We start from the raw sequence: 24333 nt of genomic DNA, 5'->3' as shown, positions 1-24333 counted from the left end.
TCGCTCGTGTGAAAGGGGCCTAAGGGTTCACTCTGGGGGGATGCCTCCGCTGCTACCCTGGGGCACCTTCTAGAGGGTCTCTCATCAGCGGATGATGATGATGATGGGGTAGAGGTGTAGAGGAAAGTGGCATCCTCTTCTCCCTCACTGGCAGACTCCGTATCGGAGGCAAGCATGGCGTATGCCTCTTCAGCTGAGTATACTCGTTGCGATGGACGGGCGATGTTAGTCTGTTTGAGAAGAGTCAAATCATTGGCATGCATCAAGTAGAGAAAACATCTAAGGAGATTGCAGAAACTACTAAAATTGGGTTAAGAACTGTCCAACGCATTATTAAAGACTGGAAGGATAGTGGGGACCAATCGTATTCAAGGAATAAATGTGGCGGGGAAAAAATCCTGAATGATCATGATCGGCGATCACTTGAACATTTGGTGAAATCAAATCGAAGAAAAACAACAGTAGAGCTCAGGGCTATGTTTAATAGTGAAAGTAAGAGCATTTCCACACGCAGACTGCAAAGGGAACTCAAGGGATTGGGACTGAACAGCGGTGTAGCGATAAGAAAACCACTAATCAGTGAGGCAAACAAAAAAAATGGCTTCAATTTGCCAGGGAGCATAAAGATTGGACTCTGGAGCAATTGAAAATGGTCATGTGGTCTGATGAGTCCAGATTTACCCTGTTCCAGAGTGATGGGCGCATCAGGGTAAGAAGAGAGTAGATGAAGTGATGCACCCATCATGCCTAGTGCCTACTGTACAAGCCTGTGGAGGCAGTGCTATGATCTGGGGTTGCTGCAGTTGGACAGGTCTAGGTTCAGCAACAGTATGTGCTCCAAGAATGAGGTCAGCTGACTACCTGAACATACTGAATGATCAGGTTATTCCATCAATGGATTTTTTCTTCCATGATGGCACGGGCATATTCCAAGATGACAATGCCAGGATTCATCTGGCTCAAATTGTGAACGAGTGGTTCAGGGAGCATGAGAAATCATTTTCACTAGGGATGTCCCGATACCGATACCAGTATCGGTATCGGGACCGATACCGGACATTTGCACGAGTACATGTACTCGTGCAAATGTCCCCGATACCACTGCCGATACCTGTGCGCCGCTTCTATGTGTCTGTGTCTGTCCGCGGCCTGCCCCTGCATCTCGCACAGCTCAGCTTCAGAGGCAGCAGCAGGCAGTGTAATAGGAGCCTACAGTGAAAGCTAGCCCCGCCCCTCCCCGCCCTCCAACCAATCAGGCAACCAGCACTGACTCACAGCACAGGGTGCAGGGACTCAGAGAATCGTCTGAGAGTTTATTAGTTATGAGTCAGAGACTGTCAGGGACTCCTGCTCTGCGGCTCCCTGTAAGTCCATCCGGGGGGAAGGGGGGCATTATTAGCATAGCATGTAGTGGAGCTGTGTGTGTACAGGGTGCATGTAGCAGAGCAGGAAGTCTGGCAGGGACTCGGTGACACAGTCTCTGACTCATTCGATTCTTTTAACTAATAAACTCTCAGACGATTTTCTGAGTCCCTGCAATAACTATACATTGTAATTACATCACAGTCTGCTCCACTGCATTCACTGCAGCAGAGCTGTGTTTGCCAGGAGCGAGTCCCTCCTGACCTTCGGTTCACTTGAGAGCCGACTCCTTGTAGCTGCCCCCATACAGTATAACGTCTCCTTGTGGCCGCCCCCATACAGTATAACGTCTCCTTGTAGCTGCCCCCATACAGTATAACGTCTCCTTGTGGCTGCCCCATACAGTATAACGTCTCCTTGTAGCTGCCCCCATACAGTATGACGTCTCCTTGTGGCCGCCCCCATTCAGTATAACGTCTCCTTGTGGCCGCCCCCATACAGTATAATGTCTCCTTGTGGCTGCCCCCATACAGTATAATGTCTCCTTGTGGCTGCCCCCATACAGTATAACGTCTCCTTGTGGCTGCCCCATACAGTATAACGTCTCCTTGTGGCTGCCCCATACAGTATAACGTCTCCTTGTGGCTGCCCCATACAGTATAACGTCTCCTTGTGGCTGCCGCCATACAGTATAACGTCTCCTTGTGGCTGCCCCCATACAGTATAACGTCTCCTTGTGGCTGCCCCCATACAGTATAACGTCTCCTTGTGGCTGCCCCCATACAGTATAACGTCTCCTTGTGGCTGCCCCCATACAGTATAACGTCTCCTTGTGGCTGCCCCCATACAGTATAACGTCTCTTTGTGGCTGCCCCATACAGAATAACGTCTCCTTGTGGCTGCCCCATACAGAATAACGTCTCCTTGTGGCTGCCCCCATACAGTATAACGTCTCCTTGTGGCTGCCCCCATACAGTATAATGTCTCCTTGTGGCTGCCCCCATACAGTATAACGTCTCCTTGTGGCTGCCCCCATACAGTATAACGTCTCCTTGTGGCTGCCCCCATACAGTATAACGTCTCCTTGGAATGTTATAGTTCTGTTTTTAGGCCTTTTGGTTGGTCAGTGGTCAGAAAATACATGTGTGTGTATTTTATTGTTAAAATTAGTATCGGTAATTGGTATCGGTGAGTACTTAAATGAAAGTATCGGTACTCGTACTCAGTCTTAAAAAAATGGTATCGGGACATCCCTAATTTTCACACATGGATTGGCCACCACAGTGTCCAGACCTTAATCCCATTGAGAATCTTTGGGATGTGCTGGAGAAGGCTTTGCGCAGCAGTCAGACTCTACCATCATCAATGCAAGATCTTGGTGAAAAATTAATCCAACACTGGATGGAAATAAATCTTGTGACATTGCAGAAGCTTATCGAAACAATGCCACAGCGAATGCGTGCTGTAATCAAAGCTAAAGGATGTCCAACGAAATATTAGAGTGTGACCTTTTTTTTTGGTGGCGACTTTTTTTTTGGACAGGCAGTGTATATAGAAATATAGAACTATATATATATTTATATAAAGCCCTAACTACAATTTCTTCTTTATGAACAAAAAAAAAAGGAAAAATTGGCAAAAAAAAAAATCAACAAAGATGTGAAAAAAAAAAAAAAAAAACGCAAACAATAATCCCCAGGTGCTGATCAGGCAGGTATGCACTGAACAGCACTTGACAGTCACAGCTCGCATGCAGAAAAAGTGGTGCAGAATCGAAAAATAGTAAAAAAATAAATAAATGGCCAAAAAAAGTGCACAGACCAAATTGCGTCCGTAAAAAAAGTATTGGGGGAACAGGGGTGCCTGGGGGAGAGGGAGGGGGGTGCGGGAAGGGACAGAGGGTGGTTTAGGGATCTGGAACAGCTGCAAATGAAAAAAATCAACACAGATGTGAAAAAAAAAAAAAAGCGCAAAAAATAATCCCCAGGTGCTGATCAGGCAGGTATTGTCATGCCCTGCTCTGACAATGTGCGGAGGTCGGCCAGAATAGCAGCACGTGTTTAGTTTTGTTTTGGAGTCGTGCTAGACCCGCCTCCCATCAGGTGCACTGGGTGGGGTCATTGGTTTAAATATCACTCTAGTCCAGTGTTCTGAGCGGGTTATAGAAATCAGTCTGGCCTTGGAAGCAAGCAAGGAAGGAAGGTTGTCTGTTCCAGCTCAGAAAAGATAAGTGTGGTTTCAGTTTTTGTTGATTGCTGTCTAGGTTGTGTTTGTGTCATCTTTCCCATCCAGGTTCTGTGCGAGCAGGCTGCTCCTTTTCCCCTTTTCACCATCTCAGGGAATCTAGGGTGTTTTAGCCCAGGCACTGGGACACTTCATTCCTACCTTCAAGGTCTGAATGTGGGCTGAGCAGTACAGGGAAAGAGGTCAGGGTTTAGCTAGGTGGTGACCCTTCCCCTGCTTCTCGCCTAGAGCCTGGTTGTTGGTTTATCTGTGTGTCTGAGTTCCCCGTCCGCCGTGACAGGTATGCACTGAACAGCACTTGGCAGTCACAGCTCGCATGCAGAAAAAGTGGTGCAGAGCCAAAAAATAATAAATGACCAAAAAAAGTGCACAGACCAAATGGCGTCCGTAAAAAAAGGATTGGGGGAACAGGGGTGCCTGGGGGGAGGGAGGGAGGTGCGGGAAGGGACGTGAGGTTTAGGGATCTGGAACAGCTGCAAATGAAAAAAAAAACCTAGAGGTCTTTTTTCACAGAAAAATGTAAAAAAATAAATAAAATAAAAACGCACAGATCGTGAAATTTCAAAATGTCACTTTTTTTAGCAGATTTAACATTTTTATCTATTTTTTTCTGCAACACATCAAGGGTTAACAGCCAAACAAAACTCAAAATCAATTACCCTGAATATGGAGTTTACAGAAACACTCCATATGTGCTTAAAAACTGATGTATGGGCGCACAGCAGGCTTCAGAGTGGAAGTAGCTTGATACCCACATTTTTCACTTTCCCAAAGGGTAACAGGACAAAATGCCACCCACATTTTGTTCCCCATTTCCCCCCGAATATGACATCACCCCGTATGTGCTCAAAAATGATGTATGTGCGTACAGCAGGCTTCAGAGTGGAAGGAGCACCATATGGCTTTTGGAGAGCGGATTTAGCTGGAATGGTACTTGGGAGCTATGTCGCATATGAAGACACCCTGAGTTGGCCCTACAGTGGAAAACTTCAAAAAGTGACCCCATTTTGTAAACTACACCCCTCAAGGAATCTTTCAAGGTGTGTAGTGATTACTTTGACCTCAAAGGTGTTTCCTAGAATTAGGAAACACTTGGCAGTGAAAATGAAAAATTGCATTTTCTTCACAAAAAAGTTGCTTGACACCCACATTTTTCACTTTCACAAAGGGTAACAGGACAAAATTCATCCACATTTTGTTCCCAATTTCCCCCCGAATACGCCAACACCCCATATGTGCTCAAAAACTGATGTATGGGCGCACAGCAGGGCTCTAGAATATGGATATGGATTTTGCTGACCTGAATTGGCAGACATTGATTTTAGGTGCCATGTCGCATTTAAAAGATTCCTGAGGTCCCCAGAAATTAAAAACCCCAAGAAGTGACTCCATTTTAGAAAGAGCACCCCCGTATGAACATTTTAAGGGGTGGAAAGGGCACTTTTGACCTAACAGGTGTTTCACAGAAATGAATATGTATTGGTTGGTGAAAAGTGGATCTGTAAGCTATGCGGTCTAAATCAGAGATATAAGGTGGTAAAACTACAGGGTACATCATGGATGAAATTAAATTAATACTCTATGGATGAGTGGTAGATTTTAAAACATCCTGCATGCACAGGTCAGGTTTTTCCGGGCAGGTTTCGCAGTGGTTAATGTTAGCTTTCCTTATCCCCCTTTTGGAACACACCCTGCATCTTTTTTGGGTCCTTCCCTTTCTTGCTGTCTGGGGGACTTGACCTGGAAAATGTTGCCCTGGTGCAACACGGGAACCATGACTTCCAGAAGTTCTGGGACCCTCCCCGGGCTGGCTTTGAAAAATTAGGGACTTGATAACCACCTCTTGGAACTGAAGGAAAGTTCCTGGGTGGCCTGCAGATTGAAATAGCATGTACGCATTGCACATTGCCATCTGTACAATGTGTACGGCCAGCTTTTTGTACCACACTTTTGTTTTTCGTGTGTAGGGCTTCAGAAGTTGATCTGAAAGATCCACCCCTCCCATGTGCCTGTTGTAGTCCAGAACACAAACTGGTTTGGGGTAGTGGTTGTGGTACCTTGTACAGGAGCAGGGGAGCTTGTGTTAGTGTGAATGGTGGTCAGTACAAGGACGTCCCTCTTGTCCTTGTACTTAACCACCAGCATGTTCTCATGGAGGAGAGCCCTACTTTCACCCATTCTCAGTGGTTGCCCTACCAGGGATCTAGGGAGGCCTCTCTGATTTTTGCGCACTGTGCTGCAAGCCACAGTACCTCTGGCAGTTAGGGAAATGAAGATGGGTATGCTGGTATAATAGTTATCCACATAGAGGTGGTAACCCTTCTCCAGCAGTGGGTGCACTAAGTCCCACATGATCTTCCCACTAACTCCTAGGATGGGGGGGCATTCTAGGGGTTCTATCCAGGAATCTTTCCCTTCGTAAATGCAGAACTTGTGGGTGTACCCGGAGCTACTCTCACAAAGTTTGTAAATCTTAATGTCATACCTTACCCGTTTGCTAGGCAGTTACTGGCGGAATCTAATCCTCCCTTTGAAAAGTAATAGGGACTCATCTACACAGACATTTTTATCGGGGTTGTACACCTCAGCAAACTTGGTGTTAAAGTGGTCAATGACAGGCCTAACCTTGAACAGACGGTCAAATGTTGGGTCGATTTTGGGGTGGGCACTGTGCATTGTCGTTCTAGTGTAGGAATTTCCGAAATGACTCAAATCGCTTCCGGGTCATGGTCTTACTGTAAATTGGAGTCTGGTAGAAAATGTCAGTACTCCAATATTGACTAACGTTTGTTTTTTTTACAACGCCCATAGGCAGAACGAGTCCCCAAAACTTAATTATCTTCTGGGGTCCAACCTAGGGGTCTAGCGTATGCCGATGTAGGGTTCTGATCAATAAATTGTTGGGCGTATAAATCGGTTTGGGCCACCATTAAACCCTTAGTGGACACCCATATGTGTTTTTATGTTGGTCACTAAAGCGCCTTAGGCTGGGCCGACGTTTTTTCACGGCGGCCCAGTCTAAGCGCTGCACGGGTCCCCCTGCAACGGGGAGCGGGGGCTCAGCTCTCACATGAGAGGTGCGGCCCTGCTCTAACAGCCCAGACCAGCAGGAGTGCCGATCCGGGCTGTTTAACACTTTACAATGGCGCCCGCCGCACGTAAAGTGCTGACAGAGGGAGCGGACTCCCTCTGTCTCCCATCGGAACCCCGTAAATGCGATCGCGGGGTGCCGATGTGTGTGAAGGCTGGAATTGCTAATTTAATTGCTAACAGAATTGCTAATTTATTCTTAGTTGCCATCGAAAAAACATAATAACGAACGATCAAAAAGCGCCAATTCCGCCAAAATGATACCAATGAAAAATACAAGTTGTCCCGCAAAAATGAAGCCCTCACACAACTCCATAAAAAGAAAAAGAAAAAAATTATGGATCTTGGAAAGCGGCAATGCAAAAAAATATTTTTCTTTTAAGGGGTTTTATTGCAAAAAAATAGTCAAACGGAAAAAAAAACTATATGTGTTTGGTATCACTTCAATCATAGTGACCCAGAGAATAAAGATATTATGTTATTTATACCAAAAAATGAACGCCATCAAATTTATAATGTAAAAACGCAGTGGCTGTTTTTTCCATCTTCCTTCCAGAAAGAGTTAATAAAAGTTAATCAGAAAGTTATGTGTACCCCTAAATGGCGCCATTAAAAACTACAACTCGTCTCGCAAAAAACAAGCCTTCATAAAGCTACTGTATATAGACATAAAAATAAAAAAAGTTATAGCTCTTGAAATGCGACGATGAAAAAAGGAAGAAAAACGCTTGGTCAGTAAGGCCCAAAACAAGCTGGTCACTAAGGGGTTAAATTTACAAAATCTTCAGGGAAGAATATTTAGAAAAAATCTAGTTCAGTGAAGCCCCCACTATCTGTCTGTATTCCAGACCTGCCCTCAAAATGCGGAATTTGGGGCTGATAATAGTGAGGGGGTAGGTTCCATAAGGCCTCTTTCACACGAGTGTGATGGATTATCTCCGGATGCATTTAGGGAAACTCGCACTATTTTGCAAGCAAGTTCAGTCAGTTTTGTCTGCGATTGCATAAATTTATTTCCACACGAGTGCAATGTGTTTTGATGCGTTTTTCACGCGCGTGATAAAAAACTGAAGGTTTACAAACAACATCTCTTAGCAACCATCAGTGAAAAACGCATTGCATCCGCACTTGCTTCCGGAAGCAATGTGTTTTTCACTGAAGCCCCATTCACTTCTGTGGGGCCAGGGCTGCGTGAAAAACGCAGAATATAGAACATGCTGAGTTTTTCACGCAACGCAGAACTGATGTGTGAAAAAAAACGCTCATGTACACAGATCCATTGAAATTAATGGGTCAGGATTCAGTGCGGGTGCTATGCGTTCACATCACGCATTGCACCCACGTGGAAAACTCGCTCGTGTGAAAGGGGCCTAAGGGTTCACTCTGGGGGGATGCCTCCGCTGCTACCCTGGGGCACCTTCTAGAGGGTCTCTCATCAGCGGATGATGATGATGATGGGGTAGAGGTGTAGAGGAAAGTGGCATCCTCTTCTCCCTCACTGGCAGACTCCGTATCGGAGGCAAGCATGGCGTATGCCTCTTCAGCTGAGTATACTCGTTGCGATGGACGGGCGATGTTAGTCTGTTTGAGAAGAGTCAAATCATTGGCATGCATCAAGTAGAGAAAACATCTAAGGAGATTGCAGAAACTACTAAAATTGGGTTAAGAACTGTCCAACGCATTATTAAAGACTGGAAGGATAGTGGGGACCAATCGTATTCAAGGAATAAATGTGGCGGGGAAAAAATCCTGAATGATCATGATCGGCGATCACTTGAACATTTGGTGAAATCAAATCGAAGAAAAACAACAGTAGAGCTCAGGGCTATGTTTAATAGTGAAAGTAAGAGCATTTCCACACGCAGACTGCAAAGGGAACTCAAGGGATTGGGACTGAACAGCGGTGTAGCGATAAGAAAACCACTAATCAGTGAGGCAAACAAAAAAAATGGCTTCAATTTGCCAGGGAGCATAAAGATTGGACTCTGGAGCAATGGAAGATGGTCATGTGGTCTGATGAGTCCAGATTTACCCTGTTCCAGAGTGATGGGCGCATCAGGGTAAGAAGAGAGTAGATGAAGTGATGCACCCATCATGCCTAGTGCCTACTGTACAAGCCTGTGGAGGCAGTGCTATGATCTGGGGTTGCTGCAGTTGGACAGGTCTAGGTTCAGCAACAGTATGTGCTCCAAGAATGAGGTCAGCTGACTACCTGAACATACTGAATGATCAGGTTATTCCATCAATGGATTTTTTCTTCCATGATGGCACGGGCATATTCCAAGATGACAATGCCAGGATTCATCTGGCTCAAATTGTGAACGAGTGGTTCAGGGAGCATGAGAAATCATTTTCACTAGGGATGTCCCGATACCGATACCAGTATCGGTATCGGGACCGATACCGGACATTTGCACGAGTACATGTACTCGTGCAAATGTCCCCGATACCACTGCCGATACCTGTGCGCCGCTTCTATTAGTGATGTCCGGTTCATGAACGAATCGTTCATTTGAATCGATTCATTTCAGTGAACCGGAGGAGTCGATTCATTTGAATGATCCGATCCGTTTGAAACGGCTCTTCTACACAGACAATGAATGCAGACGCTCAGCTCACCACCTCACGCTGGCAGCAGGTCAGGAGCCTGAGGGAGGGACTCGGGAGGAGTCAGTAATATGATCTTAGAGTGGAAGAGCTGCTTCTGCCAGCCCCGCCCCTCCCCGCCCACCAACCAATCACCGACCAGAGCTGAGGGGGCGAGGCCAGCACAGCACACTAGCAGCTCTGACTCGAGTCCCCTGAGCCGTCTGTACAGGGAGTCTAAAGGAATCGAATGAGTCACAAGAATCTAAAGATCCGACTCAGTCAGTGACTCATTCGATTCAAGAGCCGAGAGTCACTAGAACAGGTTACATTACACTGAGGCTGTCAGCTCTTGTTGCAGCAGTGATAAGGAGCAGAGATAAGAGAAGGGACAGATGACAGAGTTTAGATTATAGGTTGAATTAAATTGACTTCTCAGGAGATATATATGTTAAAGGCATCTCATTCAGTAGCTATATAACTAAGGGTGGGTTTACATGAGATGCCTTTAACATATATATCTCCTGAGAAGCCAATTTGATTCTAAAGGGTTAATGTAATTCATCCTGTAATCTAAACTCTGTCATCTGTCCCTTCTCTTATCTCTGCTCCTGTCCCTTAACCTTATCACTGCTGCAACAAGAGCCGACAGCCTCAGTGTAATGTAACCTGTTCTAGTGACTCTCGGCTCTTGAATCGAATGAGTCACTGACTGAGTCGGATCTTTAGATTCTTGTGACTCATTCGATTCCTTTAGACTCCCTGTACAGACGGCTCAGAGGACTCGAGTCAGAGCTGCTAGTGTGCTGTGCTGGCCTCGCCCCCTCAGCTCTGGTCGGTGATTGGTTGGTGGGCGGGGAGGGGCGGGGCTAGCACTTACGAGTCAGCTCAGCAGTCTGACTCACCAAGTGAACCGAAGATCCGATTCATGAATCGGTTCATTTGAATGAGCTGATTCAAATGAACCGATTCACCTAAAAGAGCCGAACTTCCCATCACTAGCTTCTATGTGTCTGTGTCTGTCCGCGGCCTGCCCCTGCATCTCGCACAGCTCAGCTTCAGAGGCAGCAGCAGGCAGTGTAATAGGAGCCTACAGTGAAAGCTAGCCCCGCCCCTCCCCGCCCTCCAACCAATCAGGCAACCAGCACTGACTCACAGCACAGGGTGCAGGGACTCAGAGAATCGTCTGAGAGTTTATTAGTTATGAGTCAGAGACTGTCAGGGACTCCTGCTCTGCGGCTCCCTGTAAGTCCATCCGGGGGGAAGGGGGGGCATTATTAGCATAGCATGTAGTGGAGCTGGGTGTGTACAGGGTGCATGTAGCAGAGCAGGAAGTCTGGCAGGGACTCGGTGACACAGTCTCTGACTCATTCGATTCTTTTAACTAATAAACTCTCAGACGATTTTCTGAGTCCCTGCAAAAACTATACATTGTAATTACATCAGAGTCTGCTCCACTGCATTCACTGCAGCAGAGCTGTGTTTGCCAGGAGCGAGTCCCTCCTGACCTTCGGTTCACTTGAGAGCCGACTCCTTGTAGCTGCCCCCATACAGTATAACGTCTCCTTGTGGCCGCCCCCATACAGTATAACGTCTCCTTGTAGCTGCCCCCATACAGTATAACGTCTCCTTGTGGCTGCCCCCATACAGTATAACGTCTCCTTGTGGCTGCCCCCATACAGTATAACGTCTCCTTGTGGCTGCCCCCATACAGTATAACGTCTCTTTGTGGCTGCCCCATACAGAATAACGTCTCCTTGTGGCTGCCCCATACAGAATAACGTCTCCTTGTGGCTGCCCCCATACAGTATAACGTCTCCTTGTGGCTGCCCCCATACAGTATAATGTCTCCTTGTGGCTGCCCCCATACAGTATAACGTCTCCTTGTGGCTGCCCCCATACAGTATAACGTCTCCTTGTGGCTGCCCCCATACAGTATAACGTCTCCTTGGAATGTTATAGTTCTGTTTTTAGGCCTTTTGGTTGGTCAGTGGTCAGAAAATACATGTGTGTGTATTTTATTGTTAAAATTAGTATCGGTAATTGGTATCGGTGAGTACTTAAATGAAAGTATCGGTACTCGTACTCAGTCTTAAAAAAATGGTATCGGGACATCCCTAATTTTCACACATGGATTGGCCACCACAGTGTCCAGACCTTAATCCCATTGAGAATCTTTGGGATGTGCTGGAGAAGGCTTTGCGCAGCAGTCAGACTCTACCATCATCAATGCAAGATCTTGGTGAAAAATTAATCCAACACTGGATGGAAATAAATCTTGTGACATTGCAGAAGCTTATCGAAACAATGCCACAGCGAATGCGTGCTGTAATCAAAGCTAAAGGATGTCCAACGAAATATTAGAGTGTGACCTTTTTTTTTGGTGGCGACTTTTTTTTTGGACAGGCAGTGTATATAGAAATATAGAACTATATATATATTTATATAAAGCCCTAACTACAATTTCTTCTTTATGAACAAAAAAAAAAGGAAAAATTGGCAAAAAAAAAAATCAACAAAGATGTGAAAAAAAAAAAAAAAAAACGCAAACAATAATCCCCAGGTGCTGATCAGGCAGGTATGCACTGAACAGCACTTGACAGTCACAGCTCGCATGCAGAAAAAGTGGTGCAGAGCCAAAAAATAATAAATGACCAAAAAAAGTGCACAGACCAAATGGCGTCCGTAAAAAAAGGATTGGGGGAACAGGGGTGCCTGGGGGGGAGGGAGGGAGGTGCGGGAAGGGACGTGAGGTTTAGGGATCTGGAACAGCTGCAAATGAAAAAAAAAACCTAGAGGTCTTTTTTCACAGAAAAATGTAAAAAAATAAATAAAATAAAAACACACAGATCGTGCGTGCGTGCGTGCAAAAACTGTACTATAAAAATTCACTACAGTGTTATAAAAGTGAACACTGGCTAAAAATTTACTTACCGTATTTTTCATTTTATAAAGATGCACTTTTTTTCCCTCCAGAGTGGAGGGAAAATGTCACTGAGTCTTCTAAAACGAATGTGACGCAAATTAGGTGGCCCTGGAGCTCTCACTAACAACTCCTGAGCCTGCCATCAAACTATTGGGCGGGCTGGCGGCTTCACTGAATGCTTCTGCTCCCTGTGCACCCCGATCGGACCGGAAATGAGGCGGAGGAATCTTCTGGCAGCAATCGTTCCTTTGACAATTTTGACCGACTTGCGCAGAGAAAAGAAAGTATTTTCCGGTCTGATCGGGGTGCGCAGGGAGCCGGCGCATGCGCAGTGGACAAGTTGAAGCCGGTGCCAGTAGTCCGCACGGGCGCAGACTACAGTGTCCACTGCGCCTGCGCGAGACTACGGAGCAGAGATTACATGACGTCAGGATAGTGCAGGGAATAAATTAAGTCGTAGGCGGTGCTGGGCGCGGCTGGGCTCCAGGAGATCGTGGGACAACCCCTTGGGCTCCTGACAGAGGTGATTTACATATGAATAAGATCGCTTTTTATAAGACTATAAGGCACACAGAGCATAAACAGAGGGATCATTGTAAACACTGCATTAAGACTAATGGGCACATATAAATATCTACATATCATTAATCCTGGTGACAGAATCCCTTTTTTTTATCATTTGGATATCATTAAAGGGATTTTCTCATCTCAGACAATGGGGGCTGGAACCCGCACCTATATTGAGAACGGAGCCCCGAAAGTGAAGGAGGGCGCACTGCGCAGCGCTGGCTCGGCTATTGCCGTCTGCCCCATAGAAATAAATGGGAGCATGGGCCGCGCATGTGCGGCACGCTCCCATTTACTTCTATGGGAGAGTCGGGGATTAGCGATTGGTGGTGGACGGACCCCGGGAAATCTGGGGTCCTCCAGCCACAGCGCTCCCCGCTCCGTTCTCGATATCGGTGCGGGTCCCAGCGATATGCCCCATTGTCTAAGATGGGAATACCCCTTTAACATGTCTGTCTATCCTGTTATTTCCTTAACTCCACAACTTTTACTTTTTGGCGTTGCAAATTTCAATGTTGAGGAGTCTAACATAGGGCTCATGCACACGACAGTATTTTGCGTTCAGTATAATGGACGTTTTTTGAGTTCAGTATGCGGTACATATACTGAACCATTCATTTCAATGGTTCAGCAAAAAATACTGAAGTGTCTCCGTGTGCATTCCGTTTCAGTATTTCCGTACCGTGAAAAGATAGAACATGTCCTATTCTTGTCCGCAAATCACGGTGCTTGGCTCCATTCAAGTCAATGGGTCCGCAAAAAAAACGGAACACATACGGAAATGCATCCGTATGTCTTCCGTATCCGTTCCGTTTTTGCTGAACCATCTATTGAAAATGTTATGCCCAGCCCAATTTTTTCTATGTAATTACTGTATACTGTATATAGCATACGGAAAAACGGAAAGGAAACGGAAACACAACGGAAACAAAAAACGGAACAACGGATCCGTAAAAAAACGGACCTCAAAACACTGAAAAAGCCATACTGTCGTGTGCATGAGCCCATACAGTAAACTAATATTCAGTATATGAAGTGTACTTTTGAAATAACTTTGGAGCTTTTTACCTGGGTTCAGACTTCAAAAAAATAGAAGTAAATCCATAAAAATGTGTTTTTCTTACCTTTGCATTAAGGTGATACTGAATATAACTGGAATCCAGAGATTCATTTATTGATGGGAATCCAAGAGATAACAAGGCTACTATCAACGAATGTCATTATGGAGTAAATACACTGTTGGAAAGACTCCCGACTTCATCTAAAACAGACTGTTCCTATCAACAGGCTGTCAGAAAAGATAAAACACTTCTGTTAATACACAAGCTACAAGATGTGCACAGTCAGCAATTTCTGTAAACTGACACTTCCATAGTAAAACCAAGAGACAATTATGTAACATGTTAACAACAAAGAGAAAGTGTAGGATGTTTTATGATAATGTAAGATATCATGGTTGTCACACTACAGTGGGGTTTATCAATGTAATTATGCATTCTGCTAAAATTTCTGGTGAAAATATCACTACATATATGTTCATGCAAGGTACAGCAATTTTATTTAATTTTCCCACCGCTTTTCTGAAATTATGACACCATAATATATTGATAAAACTGCAGGTTTATTCTTAACCACCTCAGCTCCCCTAGCTTAAACCCCCTTAATGACCAGACCACTTTTTACAATTCTGCACTACACTACTTTCACGGTTTATTGCGAAGTCATACAACTTACCACCCAAATGAATTTTACCTCCTTTTCTTCTCACTAAGGGCTCTTTCACACCTGCGTTCTTTTCTTCCGGCATAGAGTTCCGTCGTCGGGGCTCTATGCCGGAAGAATCCTGATCAGTTTTATCCTAATGCATTCTGAATGGAGTGAAATCCGTTCAGGATGCATCAGGATGTCTTCAGTTCCGGGAACGGAACGTTTTTTGGCCGGAGAAAATACAGCAGCATGCTGCGCTTTTTGCTCCGGCCAAAAATCCTGAAGACTTGCCGCAAGGCCGGATCCGGAATTAATGCCCATTGAAAGGCATTGATCCGGATCCGGCCTTAAGCTAAACGTCGTTTCGGCGCATTGCCGGATCCGACGTTTAGCTTTTTCTGAATGGTTACCATGGCTGCCGGGACGCTAGTCCTGGCAGCCATGGTAAAGTGTAGCGGGGAGCGGGGGAGCAGTATACTTACCGTCCGTGCGGCTCCCGGGGTGCTCCAGAGTGACGTCAGGGCGCCCCAAGCGCATGGATCATGTGATCGCATTGGACACGTCATCCATGCGCATGGGGCGCTCTGACGTCATTCTGGAGCGCCCCGGGAGCCGCACGGACGACTGTAAGTATACCGCTCCCTGCTCCTACTATGGCAACCAGGACTTTAATAGCGTCCTGGCTGCCATAGTAACACTGAAAGCATTTTGAAGACGTCTTCAAATGCTTTCAGTACACTTGCGTTTTTCCGGATCCGGCGTGTAATTCCGGCAAGTGGAGTACACGCCGGATCCGGACAACGCAAGTGTGAAAGAGGCCTAATAGAGCTTTCATTTGGTGGTATTTCATTGCTGCTGACATTTTTACTTTTTTTGTTATTAATCGAAATTGACTGAAATTTTTGCAAAAAAATGACATTTTTCACTTTCTGTTGTAAGATTTTTCAAACAAAACTACATTTCTATATAAATTTCTCAAAATTTATTGTTCTACATGTTTTTGATAAAAAAAATGCAATAAGTGTATATTTATTGGTTTGCGCAAAAGTTATAGCGTTTACAAACTATGGTACAAAAATGTGAATTTCCGCATTTTGAAGCAGCTCTGACTTTCTGAGCACCTGTCATGTTTCCTGAGGTTCTACAATGCCCAGACAGTAGAAACACCCCACAAATGACCCCATTTCGGAAAGTAGACATCCTAAGGTATTCGCTGATGGGCATAGTGAGTTCATGGAAGTTTTTATTTTTTGTCACAAGTTAGCGGAAAATGATTTATTTATTTTTATTTTTTTCTTACAAAGTCCGTGAGGGGCATGGCGAATTCCTAGAATATATATTTTTTTAGCACAAGTTAGCAGAAAATTATATATATTTTTCTTTTCTTACAAAGTCTCATATTCCACTAACTTGTGACAAAAAATAAAATTTTACATGAACTCACCATACCCCTCACGGAATACCTTGGGGTGTCTTCTTTCCAAAATGGGGTCACTTGTGGGGTATTTATACTGCCCTGGCATTTTAGGGGCCCTAAAGCGTGAGAAGAAGTTTGGAATCCAAATGCGTAAAAAATGCCGTGTGAAATCGCAAAGATACTCTTTGGAATTTGGGCCCCTTTGCGCACCTAGGCTGCAAAAAAGTGTCACACGTGGTATCGCCGTACTCAGGAGAAGTAGGGCAATGTGTTTTGGGGTGTATTTTTACATATACCCATGCCGGGTGAGATAAATATCTCTGTAAAAGACAACTTTTCCCATTTTTTTATACAAAGTTGTCATTTTACAGAGATATTTCTCTCACCCAGCATGGGTATATGTAAAAAGACACCCCAAAACACATTGTCCAACTTCTCCTGAGTACGGCGATACCACATGTGTGACACTTTTTTGCAGCCTAGGTGCGCAAAGGGGCCCAAATTACAATGAGTACCTTTTAGGAGGGCATTTTTAGGCATTTGGATTCCAGACTTCTTCTCACGCTTTAGGGCCCCTAAAATGCCAAGGCAGTATAAATACCCCACAAGTGACCCCATTTTGGAAAGAAGACACCCCAAGGTATTCCGTGAGGGGCATGGCGAGTTCATAGAATTTTTTTTTTTTGGCACAAGTTAGCGGAAATTGTTATTTATTAATTTTTTTCTCACAGTCTCCCTTTCCGCTAACTTGTGACAAAAAGTTCAATCTTTCATGGACTCAATATGCCCCTCAGCGAATACCTTGGGGTGTCTACTTTCCGAAATGGGGTCATTTGGGGGGGTGTTTACTGTTCTGGCATTTTGGGCGGGGCTAAATTGTGAGCAACCCTATAAAGCCTAAAGGTACTCGTTGGACTTTCGGTCCCTTTACGCACCTAGGCTGCAAAAAAGTGTCACACATGTGGTATCGCCGTACTCAGGAGAAGTAGGGCAATGTGTTTTGGGGTGTATTTTTACATATACCCATGCTGGGTGAGAGAAATATCTCTGTAAAGTGACAACTTTGTATAAAAAAATTTAAAAAGTTGTCATTTACAGAGATATTTCTCACACACAGTATGGGTATATGTAAAAATACACCCCAAAACATTGCCCTACTTCTCCTGAGTACAGCGATACCACATGTGTGACACTTTTTTGCAGCCTAGGTGCACAAAGGGGCCCAAATTCTAATGAGAATCTTTACGATTTCACAGGGCATTTTCTACGCATTTGGATTCCAAACTACTTCTCACGCTTTAGGTCCCCTAAAATGCCAGGGCAGTATAAATACCTCACAAGTGACCCCATTTTGGAAAGAAGACACCCCAAGGTATTCCGTGAGGGGCATGGCGAGTTCCTATAAAAAAAAAGTTAGTGGAAAATCTTTTTTTTTTTTTTCTCTTTTTTTCTCTTACAAAGTCTCATATTCCACTAACTTGTGACAAATAATAAAATTTTACATGAACTCGCCATGCCCCTCACGAAATACCTTGGGGTGTCTTCTTTCCAAAATGCGGTCACATGTGGGGTATTTATACCGCGCTGGCATTTTAGGGGCCCTAAAGCGTGAGAAGAAGTCTGGAATATAAATGTCAAAAAAAATGTACGCATTTGGATTCCGTGAGGGGTATGGCGAGTTCATGTAAGATTTTATTTTTTGTCACAAGTTAGTGGAATATGAGACTTTGTAAGAAAAAAAAAGAAAAAAATCTATTTCCGTTAACTTGTGCCAAAAAAAAAAATCTTCTATGAACTCGCCATGCCCCTCAAAAGTGATCTTTATAGCGCTGCAGCGATTTTACAGTGTTTTTGCAGTGATCAGAAAAAAAAATTCTGTCACTGCGGTGGGGCGGACTGAACGCAAGTGGACGCACAAGATCAGGCCTGATCGGGCGAACACTGCGTTTTTTGTAGAGCCTATAGAACATGTCCTATTCTTCTCCGCAATTGAAGACAAGAAAAGGCATTTTCTATATAGTTCTGGCAATGTGCGGATCCACAAAATGCGGAAAGCACATTGCGGATCCGCGGTGTCCGTGTTTTGCGGATCCGCAAAACACATACGGACGTCTGAATGGAGCCTTACAGGGGGGTGATGAATGACAGGGGGGTGATCAGGGAGTCTCTATGGGGTGATCACCCCCCTGTAAGGCTCCATTCAGACGTCCGTATGCGTTTTGCGGATCCGCAAAACACATACGGACGTCTGAATGGAGCCTTACAGAGGGGTGATGAATGACAGGGGGGTGATCAGGGAGTCTCTATGGGGTGATCAGGGGTTAATAAGTGACAGGGGGGGGGGTGTAGTGTAGTGGTGTTTGGTGCTACTTACAGAGCTGCCTGTGTCCTCTGGTGGTCGATCCAAGCAAAAGGGACCACCAGAGGACCAGGTAGCAGGTATATTAGACGCTGTTAACAAAGCAGCGTCTAATATACCTTTTTGGGGTTAAAAAAAATCGCATCTACAGCCTGCCAGCGAATGATCGCCGCTGGCAAGCTGTAGATGTACTTGTTTACCTTCCGATCCTGTGAACGCGCGCTCCTGTGTGCGCGCGTTCACAGGAAATCTCACCTCTCGCGAGATGACGCGGCGCGTCCAGGAGGAATAACAGGGCCGCCGCCAGGACGCAATCCTGCGTTCGGCGGTCCTGAGGTGGTTAAAATGGTCCACTTAGGCAAAACAAAGTACAAACACTGTATTACTTAAAGGGGTTATCTGGTAAACAGTCAATGTCAGATCAGCAGGATCTGACACCTGGGAACGCCATAGATAAGCTGTTATTAGCGACCAGTGCTCTGTGATCGCTGTGTCCTCTTCCTAGGCCATGTGACATCACCATACATCGGTCATGTGGCCTAGTTGCAGCTGAGCCTCATTCAAGTCAATGGGGCTGATCTGCAATACTAAGCACAGCAGATGTATGATGTATAACGCTGTGCTTGGAGGGGAGCTCCGGTGGGCGCGGTGGTTCCCTGAAACAACTGATTGTTGAGTTAATCGATTAATTTGAGTAATCGTTTCAGCCCTAATCCGCAGTGGTATAATCTGCTCAAATCGTGCTTGTCTTGCTGTGGATTTTGGTGTGGAAACACTGCAGATTTTCCACAGGTTACCCCCCTGCACTGCAAGGGGTAAAATCTGCAGGAGATATACACAATATAAATTGACAGGCTGCAGATTTAAAGGGTTTCTGTCACCCCACAAAACTCATTTTTTTTTTTTTTGGATAGTTAGATTCCTTATACGGCGATATAGGAGAATATAATAGTCTTACTTTCATGCGGCCGATTCTTTATAAAACGAAGTTTTATAATATGTAAATGAGGGCTCTACCAGCAAGTAGGGCGTCTACTTGCTGGTAGCCGCAGCAGCAATCCGCCCCCTCGCCGTGTTGATTGACAGGGCCAGCCGGGATCTCCTCCTCCGGCCGGCCCTGTCAGTAATTCAAAAATCGCGCGCCTCTGGTCATTCGGCATATAAGAGCAACACGTACAAATTTTATGCCCACATTTATAGCTACCAAGACACCGCAGCCACACTGGAGAGGCTCGTGCCCCCTCAGAATATAAGGAGGGGCAGAGTCTGTTACCCAGCGTGGGTGCTCTACGGGCTGAGCACAAGATGCCACCTCTCAAGACACTGCCTGGTCATCTGTTGACAATACAGGTAAGTGCCTTCTTACTATGTTACAAATCTGCGAGTATTGTGTGCTATAAGCAGTAACAAAAACAGGCAAATGAGAATTTAGCTCCCATAGAAACTCCCGATAATTGCAGGAAAAACCTGTCATTAAACATAAAAAAAATTTTTTTTTTATGTTTAATGACAGGTTTTTCCTGCAATTATCGGGAGTTTCTAGGAGAGCTAAATTCTCCCCTTCCCTGGCCAATATGTATATGGCCTGGTGGGAACAGGTTTTTTTATTCTCCCCTACTAATCCTTGGGCACCCTCTCTGGAGTGGTATGGCCGTTACATCGACGACCTGCTGTTCATATGGTCGGGCGATGTGGCGGCCATACCACTCTTTGAGGATTTTTTAAATTGCAACATTTGCAATTTGAAATTTACCTTGCATTCCCATGCCACTTGTATTTCCTTTCTGGATTTGTCTCTTGAGGGCGACACGCGCACCAACTCAATTAATACCCGCACCTTTCGCAAAGAAACTGCGGGCAATACAATTCTCCATGCGGCGTCTTGCCATCCTCCTCATGTTGCTAAAAATATTCCGAAGGGTGAGTTTATTCGCATTAGATGAAACTGCACTCAGGATGCAACATGCCGCATGGAGATGCGTTCTGCGGCTTCTCGGCTTTCTATGAGACAATATTCCCAGCACTGTTTAGCATACGCCCAGAAGGAGGCCCTGTCCAGACCTAGACAGACATTACTATTTACTCACCACAAGCGCACACGTCGCTCTGATAACTCAAATAAGTCACAGCATTCTCATTTGCCTGTTTTTGTTACTGCTTATAGCACACAATACTCGCAGATTTGTAACATAGTAAGAAGGCACTTACCTGTATTGTCAACAGATGACCAATGGCGCAGTGTCTTGAGAGGTGGCATCTTGTGCTCAGCCCGTAGAGCGCCCACGCTGGGTAACAGACTCTGCCCCTCCTTATATTCTGAGGGGGCACGAACCTCTCCAGTGTGGCTGCCGTGTCTTGGTAGCTATAAATGTGGGCACAAAATCTGTACGTGTTGCTCTTATATGCGACCTGGCAAGCAAGTTTTTTCCTATGCCATGAATCAAAGTTTTTCCATCAAACAATACATCAACTGTAACACCACTCATTTGGTGTATTGTATCTCATGCACTCTCTGTTCCCTCCAGTACATTGGTTGCACCACTAATGGCCTTAAGGTCAGACTGTGGAGGCACATCTCTGACATTTGCTCATTCACATGCCAGAAATGTGTCTGCAGTCAGCATGCATTTTTTAGCGGTGCATGGTGGTGATACAGAGGGTTTAATTGTGCAAGGCTTGGAAAGGGTTACTCCACCATCCAGGGGTGGTAATTATAAAAAGAAGCTTTTGAACCGTGAGTCGTTTTGGATCTTCAAAATGTGATCTACTGTACCAAGTGGACTTAATCGGAAACACGACTTGATGTTACATTATTGAATTTTTGATCCATGAGCTGTGTGTGTTCTTTTGTTTTAATTCATCATGCCTTTTAGCATGTGTTGTTAATTTCATTTGAGGAGGAGCTTGTAGTTAGTGCGTCCACCTGTTTCTAGGTGGAGGCGCTATATATCCAACCTCCTCCTCAGTATGTGTATGTCATGAGGAAGGATCGCTATTGTTCCTGATCCGAAACATGTAACTGGAGTGTAACTGGCTTTTACCCGCACTGAAAAATAAAAGGTAACATTTTAATCGAGCTGGACCCCTTCTTTCTTTTTTGCTTTCTCTTAGGTCTGGTTAGGATGTTATGGGCAATCCTGTGTTGACCTTTGTTCCATATGAAGGAGAGCACTGTTTTCTTTAATGTTTTAAAAAAACTACACAGAATCTGCATGGGAATACTTTCAAGAAGTACAGAACTCTAGGGAGAGCGATCATTTTAATTAAGTTAACCCGACCGAACCAGGAGACATGCAAGTCGTTCCAATCTGTTAGGTCAGCATTAATAATTGCTAGTAAAAGGGAGAAAATTTTGAGTGTATATTTCTTTTTGGGTGGAGGCAATTTTGACGCCTAAATATTTAAAATGGGTGGAGGATGGATTTAGGCAAGCCAGTGTCTTTATATTGTGGTCCTCAATGTTTACATTGAAAATTGTAGATTTTTTAAGATTTACTTTAAAGTAAGAGAGGTTACCATATGACTCCAGTTCTTTTAATATGTTAGGGATTGAAATAAGCGGATCCGTGACATAGAAAAGAATATCGTCCGCGTAGGCAGCTGTCTTGTGGGACATATGAGATGTTTCTAGACCGTGGATATTTTTATTTTGTCTGATCTTGGCCAGGAAAGGTTCTAGTGAAATTATAAAAAGGAGGGGTGATAACGGACAGCCCTGCCTTGTGCCATTACGGATATAGAAGGGCTTTGAAGAAGTACCATTAACAATTACCGAAGCTGTGGGATTAGTATATAATGCCTTAACTTTTTGAATGAAGGCTTCAGGGAGACCAAACCTGGTCAGAGAGGACATGAGAAAATTCCAATTTAGGCGATCGAACGCCTTTTCCGCGTCTGTCGAAATCAGAGCAGTTGGAATGTGATATTTTTTGCTGTATTCAATTGCGAACAAGGTTTTCATGGTGTTATCCTTGGCCTCTCTGCCGGGAGTAAATCCCACCTGCTCTAAATTAATAATATCAGGCAAAACTTTCTGAAGTCTATTAGCAAGTACTTTTGTGAATATTTTTAAATCATTGTTTAACAAAGAGATCGGACGGTAATTAGGGCACAATGTGGGATCCTTCTCTTCTTTAGGTATTACAGTGATGTTTGCCGATAGTGTCTCGAGTCTAAAACCTAAGTCGTACCCAATATGGTTGAAATATTTAGTTAAGTAGGGCGACAGAATCTTTTTATATTGCTTGTAATAAGTTAGACTGAAACCGTCGGGTCCGGGGCATTTTCCATTAGGGAGTGTATTTATGACTTCTTCTATTTCTTCTTGGTTTATGGGGGCAGAGAGTGAAGTCTTTTATGAGTTGTTAAGGCTAGGCAGTTTTATTTTATCAAGATAGTTGTTAATATCTTGGACTGAGGGAGCATTAACTGAAAGGTTAGTTTCAAGGTTGTATAATTTCTCATAATAGTTACGAAATGTGTCCGCTATCTCTCCTGGTGTGGGCTCAAGTTTTCCTTTATCGTTTTTAATTTTGTGAACTAGTGTTTTATGTCTCTGCTTCTGCACAAATTTTGCTAGTTCTCTGCCACACTTATTGGCACTTAGGAAGTGTTTGTATTTGTGGCAAAAAAGATATCTCTCTGAGTTTTGGTTAAGGGTTTCCTTGAGATCATTTCTGAGCATTAACAGTTCTTTCTCTATATCCCTAGAGCATGAAATTGTATGTGACTTTTCTAATGTACGTATTTTGGCTGTTAAAGCCTCTATTTTGAGTCTTTTATCCTTTTTCTTCCTAGAACCTAATTGCATAAGATGTCCTCTGATTACTGTTTTGTGAGTTTCCCAGAGTGTTGACCAGTTAACTTGATTAGGTTTGTTTTCTTCGAAGAAATATTTTATCTGGGAAGCAATATAGTTTATATCCAGATCTAGTTTCAGTAAGGAGTCATTTAATCTCCAGGTGAACCTCCTGCGTTATGTTAAGTTTAACAATTAAAGGTGCATGATCTGAATGTATGAATGAGTCATATTGCGCTTTTCGGACATATTCTAAGTTATTTTGTTGTATGTAGATATGGTCTATTCTTGAGTATTGGTTGAGGGCGGAGGAGAAGTGGGAATAGTCCCTCTCACCAGGGTTATCATATCTCCAGATATCTACAAGTTGCCTTTCATGGAGCATGTTTTTAATGGTTCTATTCCTTTTGTAAGGAAGAGAGGTCTTTCCCCTAGAGGTGTCAATAGAGGGTTCTAGAGAAATATTAAAATCCTCCCCCTATGATGAGAATTCCTTCCTGGAATGTATCAATAATGTTGAAAACATATTTCAGAAAACCTGTTTGGTTAGTGTTTGGAACATATAAATTTACAATAGTGATAAGTTTGCCGTCCAGGCAGCCTTTGATGAGAATGTATCTCCCTTCTCCATCTATGATTTTGTCTGTTTCAACAAAGTTTAGGTTTTTGTGGATCAAAATCGAAACTCCTTTTCTCCTTCTAAGGGGTGTGTTGGAGTTGTACCAGTGTGTATAAACGTTTTTTTAATTTGGGGAGTGTATATTTTTTATAAATGCGTTTCTTGAATGAGTGCGATTCCCACCTTTTCTTTCTTTAAGTAGCCCAGGATCTGAGTCCTTTTCTGTGGTATGTTCAGACCGTTAACGTTATAGGATGCGATTATCAAATCCTGCATGGCAGTGAACATAGTAAAGGCATAGAGTTTAAGCATGTGATATAAATCAATAAATCAACCGTTAAAACAGAACCAAAGGAGAACATAACATAGTTTTGGTTGCTTAGGGCTGTACATCTCGTAGAAGAGCCTAAAGGTATAGCAGTGAAATTAACTAAGTCTCCAGCAACTCGTGGGCTAGCCCTTAGAGCCCAATGGGTGCTGGGTTGAATAAAGACTTGTAAAGAGGGGGTCCTCAGGGGGGAAGAGGACAGGCCCCTCAGGTAGTAAGCAGAATGGTCTCTAAGCCCTCGCCCAGAGCTGACTAGACGAGAGCAGAGGGACCAGACATAACTTTAGTGAATAAAAGAGAAAGCTAAGTGACAAGATGACCTATAAGTCC

The 24333-nt window shown here is 44.3% G+C and overlaps 1 protein-coding gene across 2 annotated transcripts in view; it reads right to left on the bottom strand.

Moving 5' to 3' along the window:
• The window catches only part of IL15 (interleukin 15), a 128456-nt gene that overhangs the window by 94170 nt on the left and 9953 nt on the right, over positions 1-24333 (bottom strand). For both annotated transcript variants that reach the window (XM_040418487.1, XM_040418488.1), the window contains exon 2: positions 13900-14063. In XM_040418487.1, the coding sequence (XP_040274421.1) occupies positions 13900-13946 (47 nt within the window). In that variant the 5' untranslated portion in view covers positions 13947-14063. The remainder of the gene's footprint in view (positions 1-13899; positions 14064-24333) is intronic.

The sequence above is a fragment of the Bufo bufo genome, chromosome 2 (assembly GCF_905171765.1).
Source record: "Bufo bufo chromosome 2, aBufBuf1.1, whole genome shotgun sequence".
NCBI classification, from domain to species: Eukaryota; Metazoa; Chordata; class Amphibia; order Anura; family Bufonidae; genus Bufo; species Bufo bufo.
Note: the sequence above shows the minus strand (reverse complement) of the source record. Positions and strands in the feature narration are given on the sequence as shown.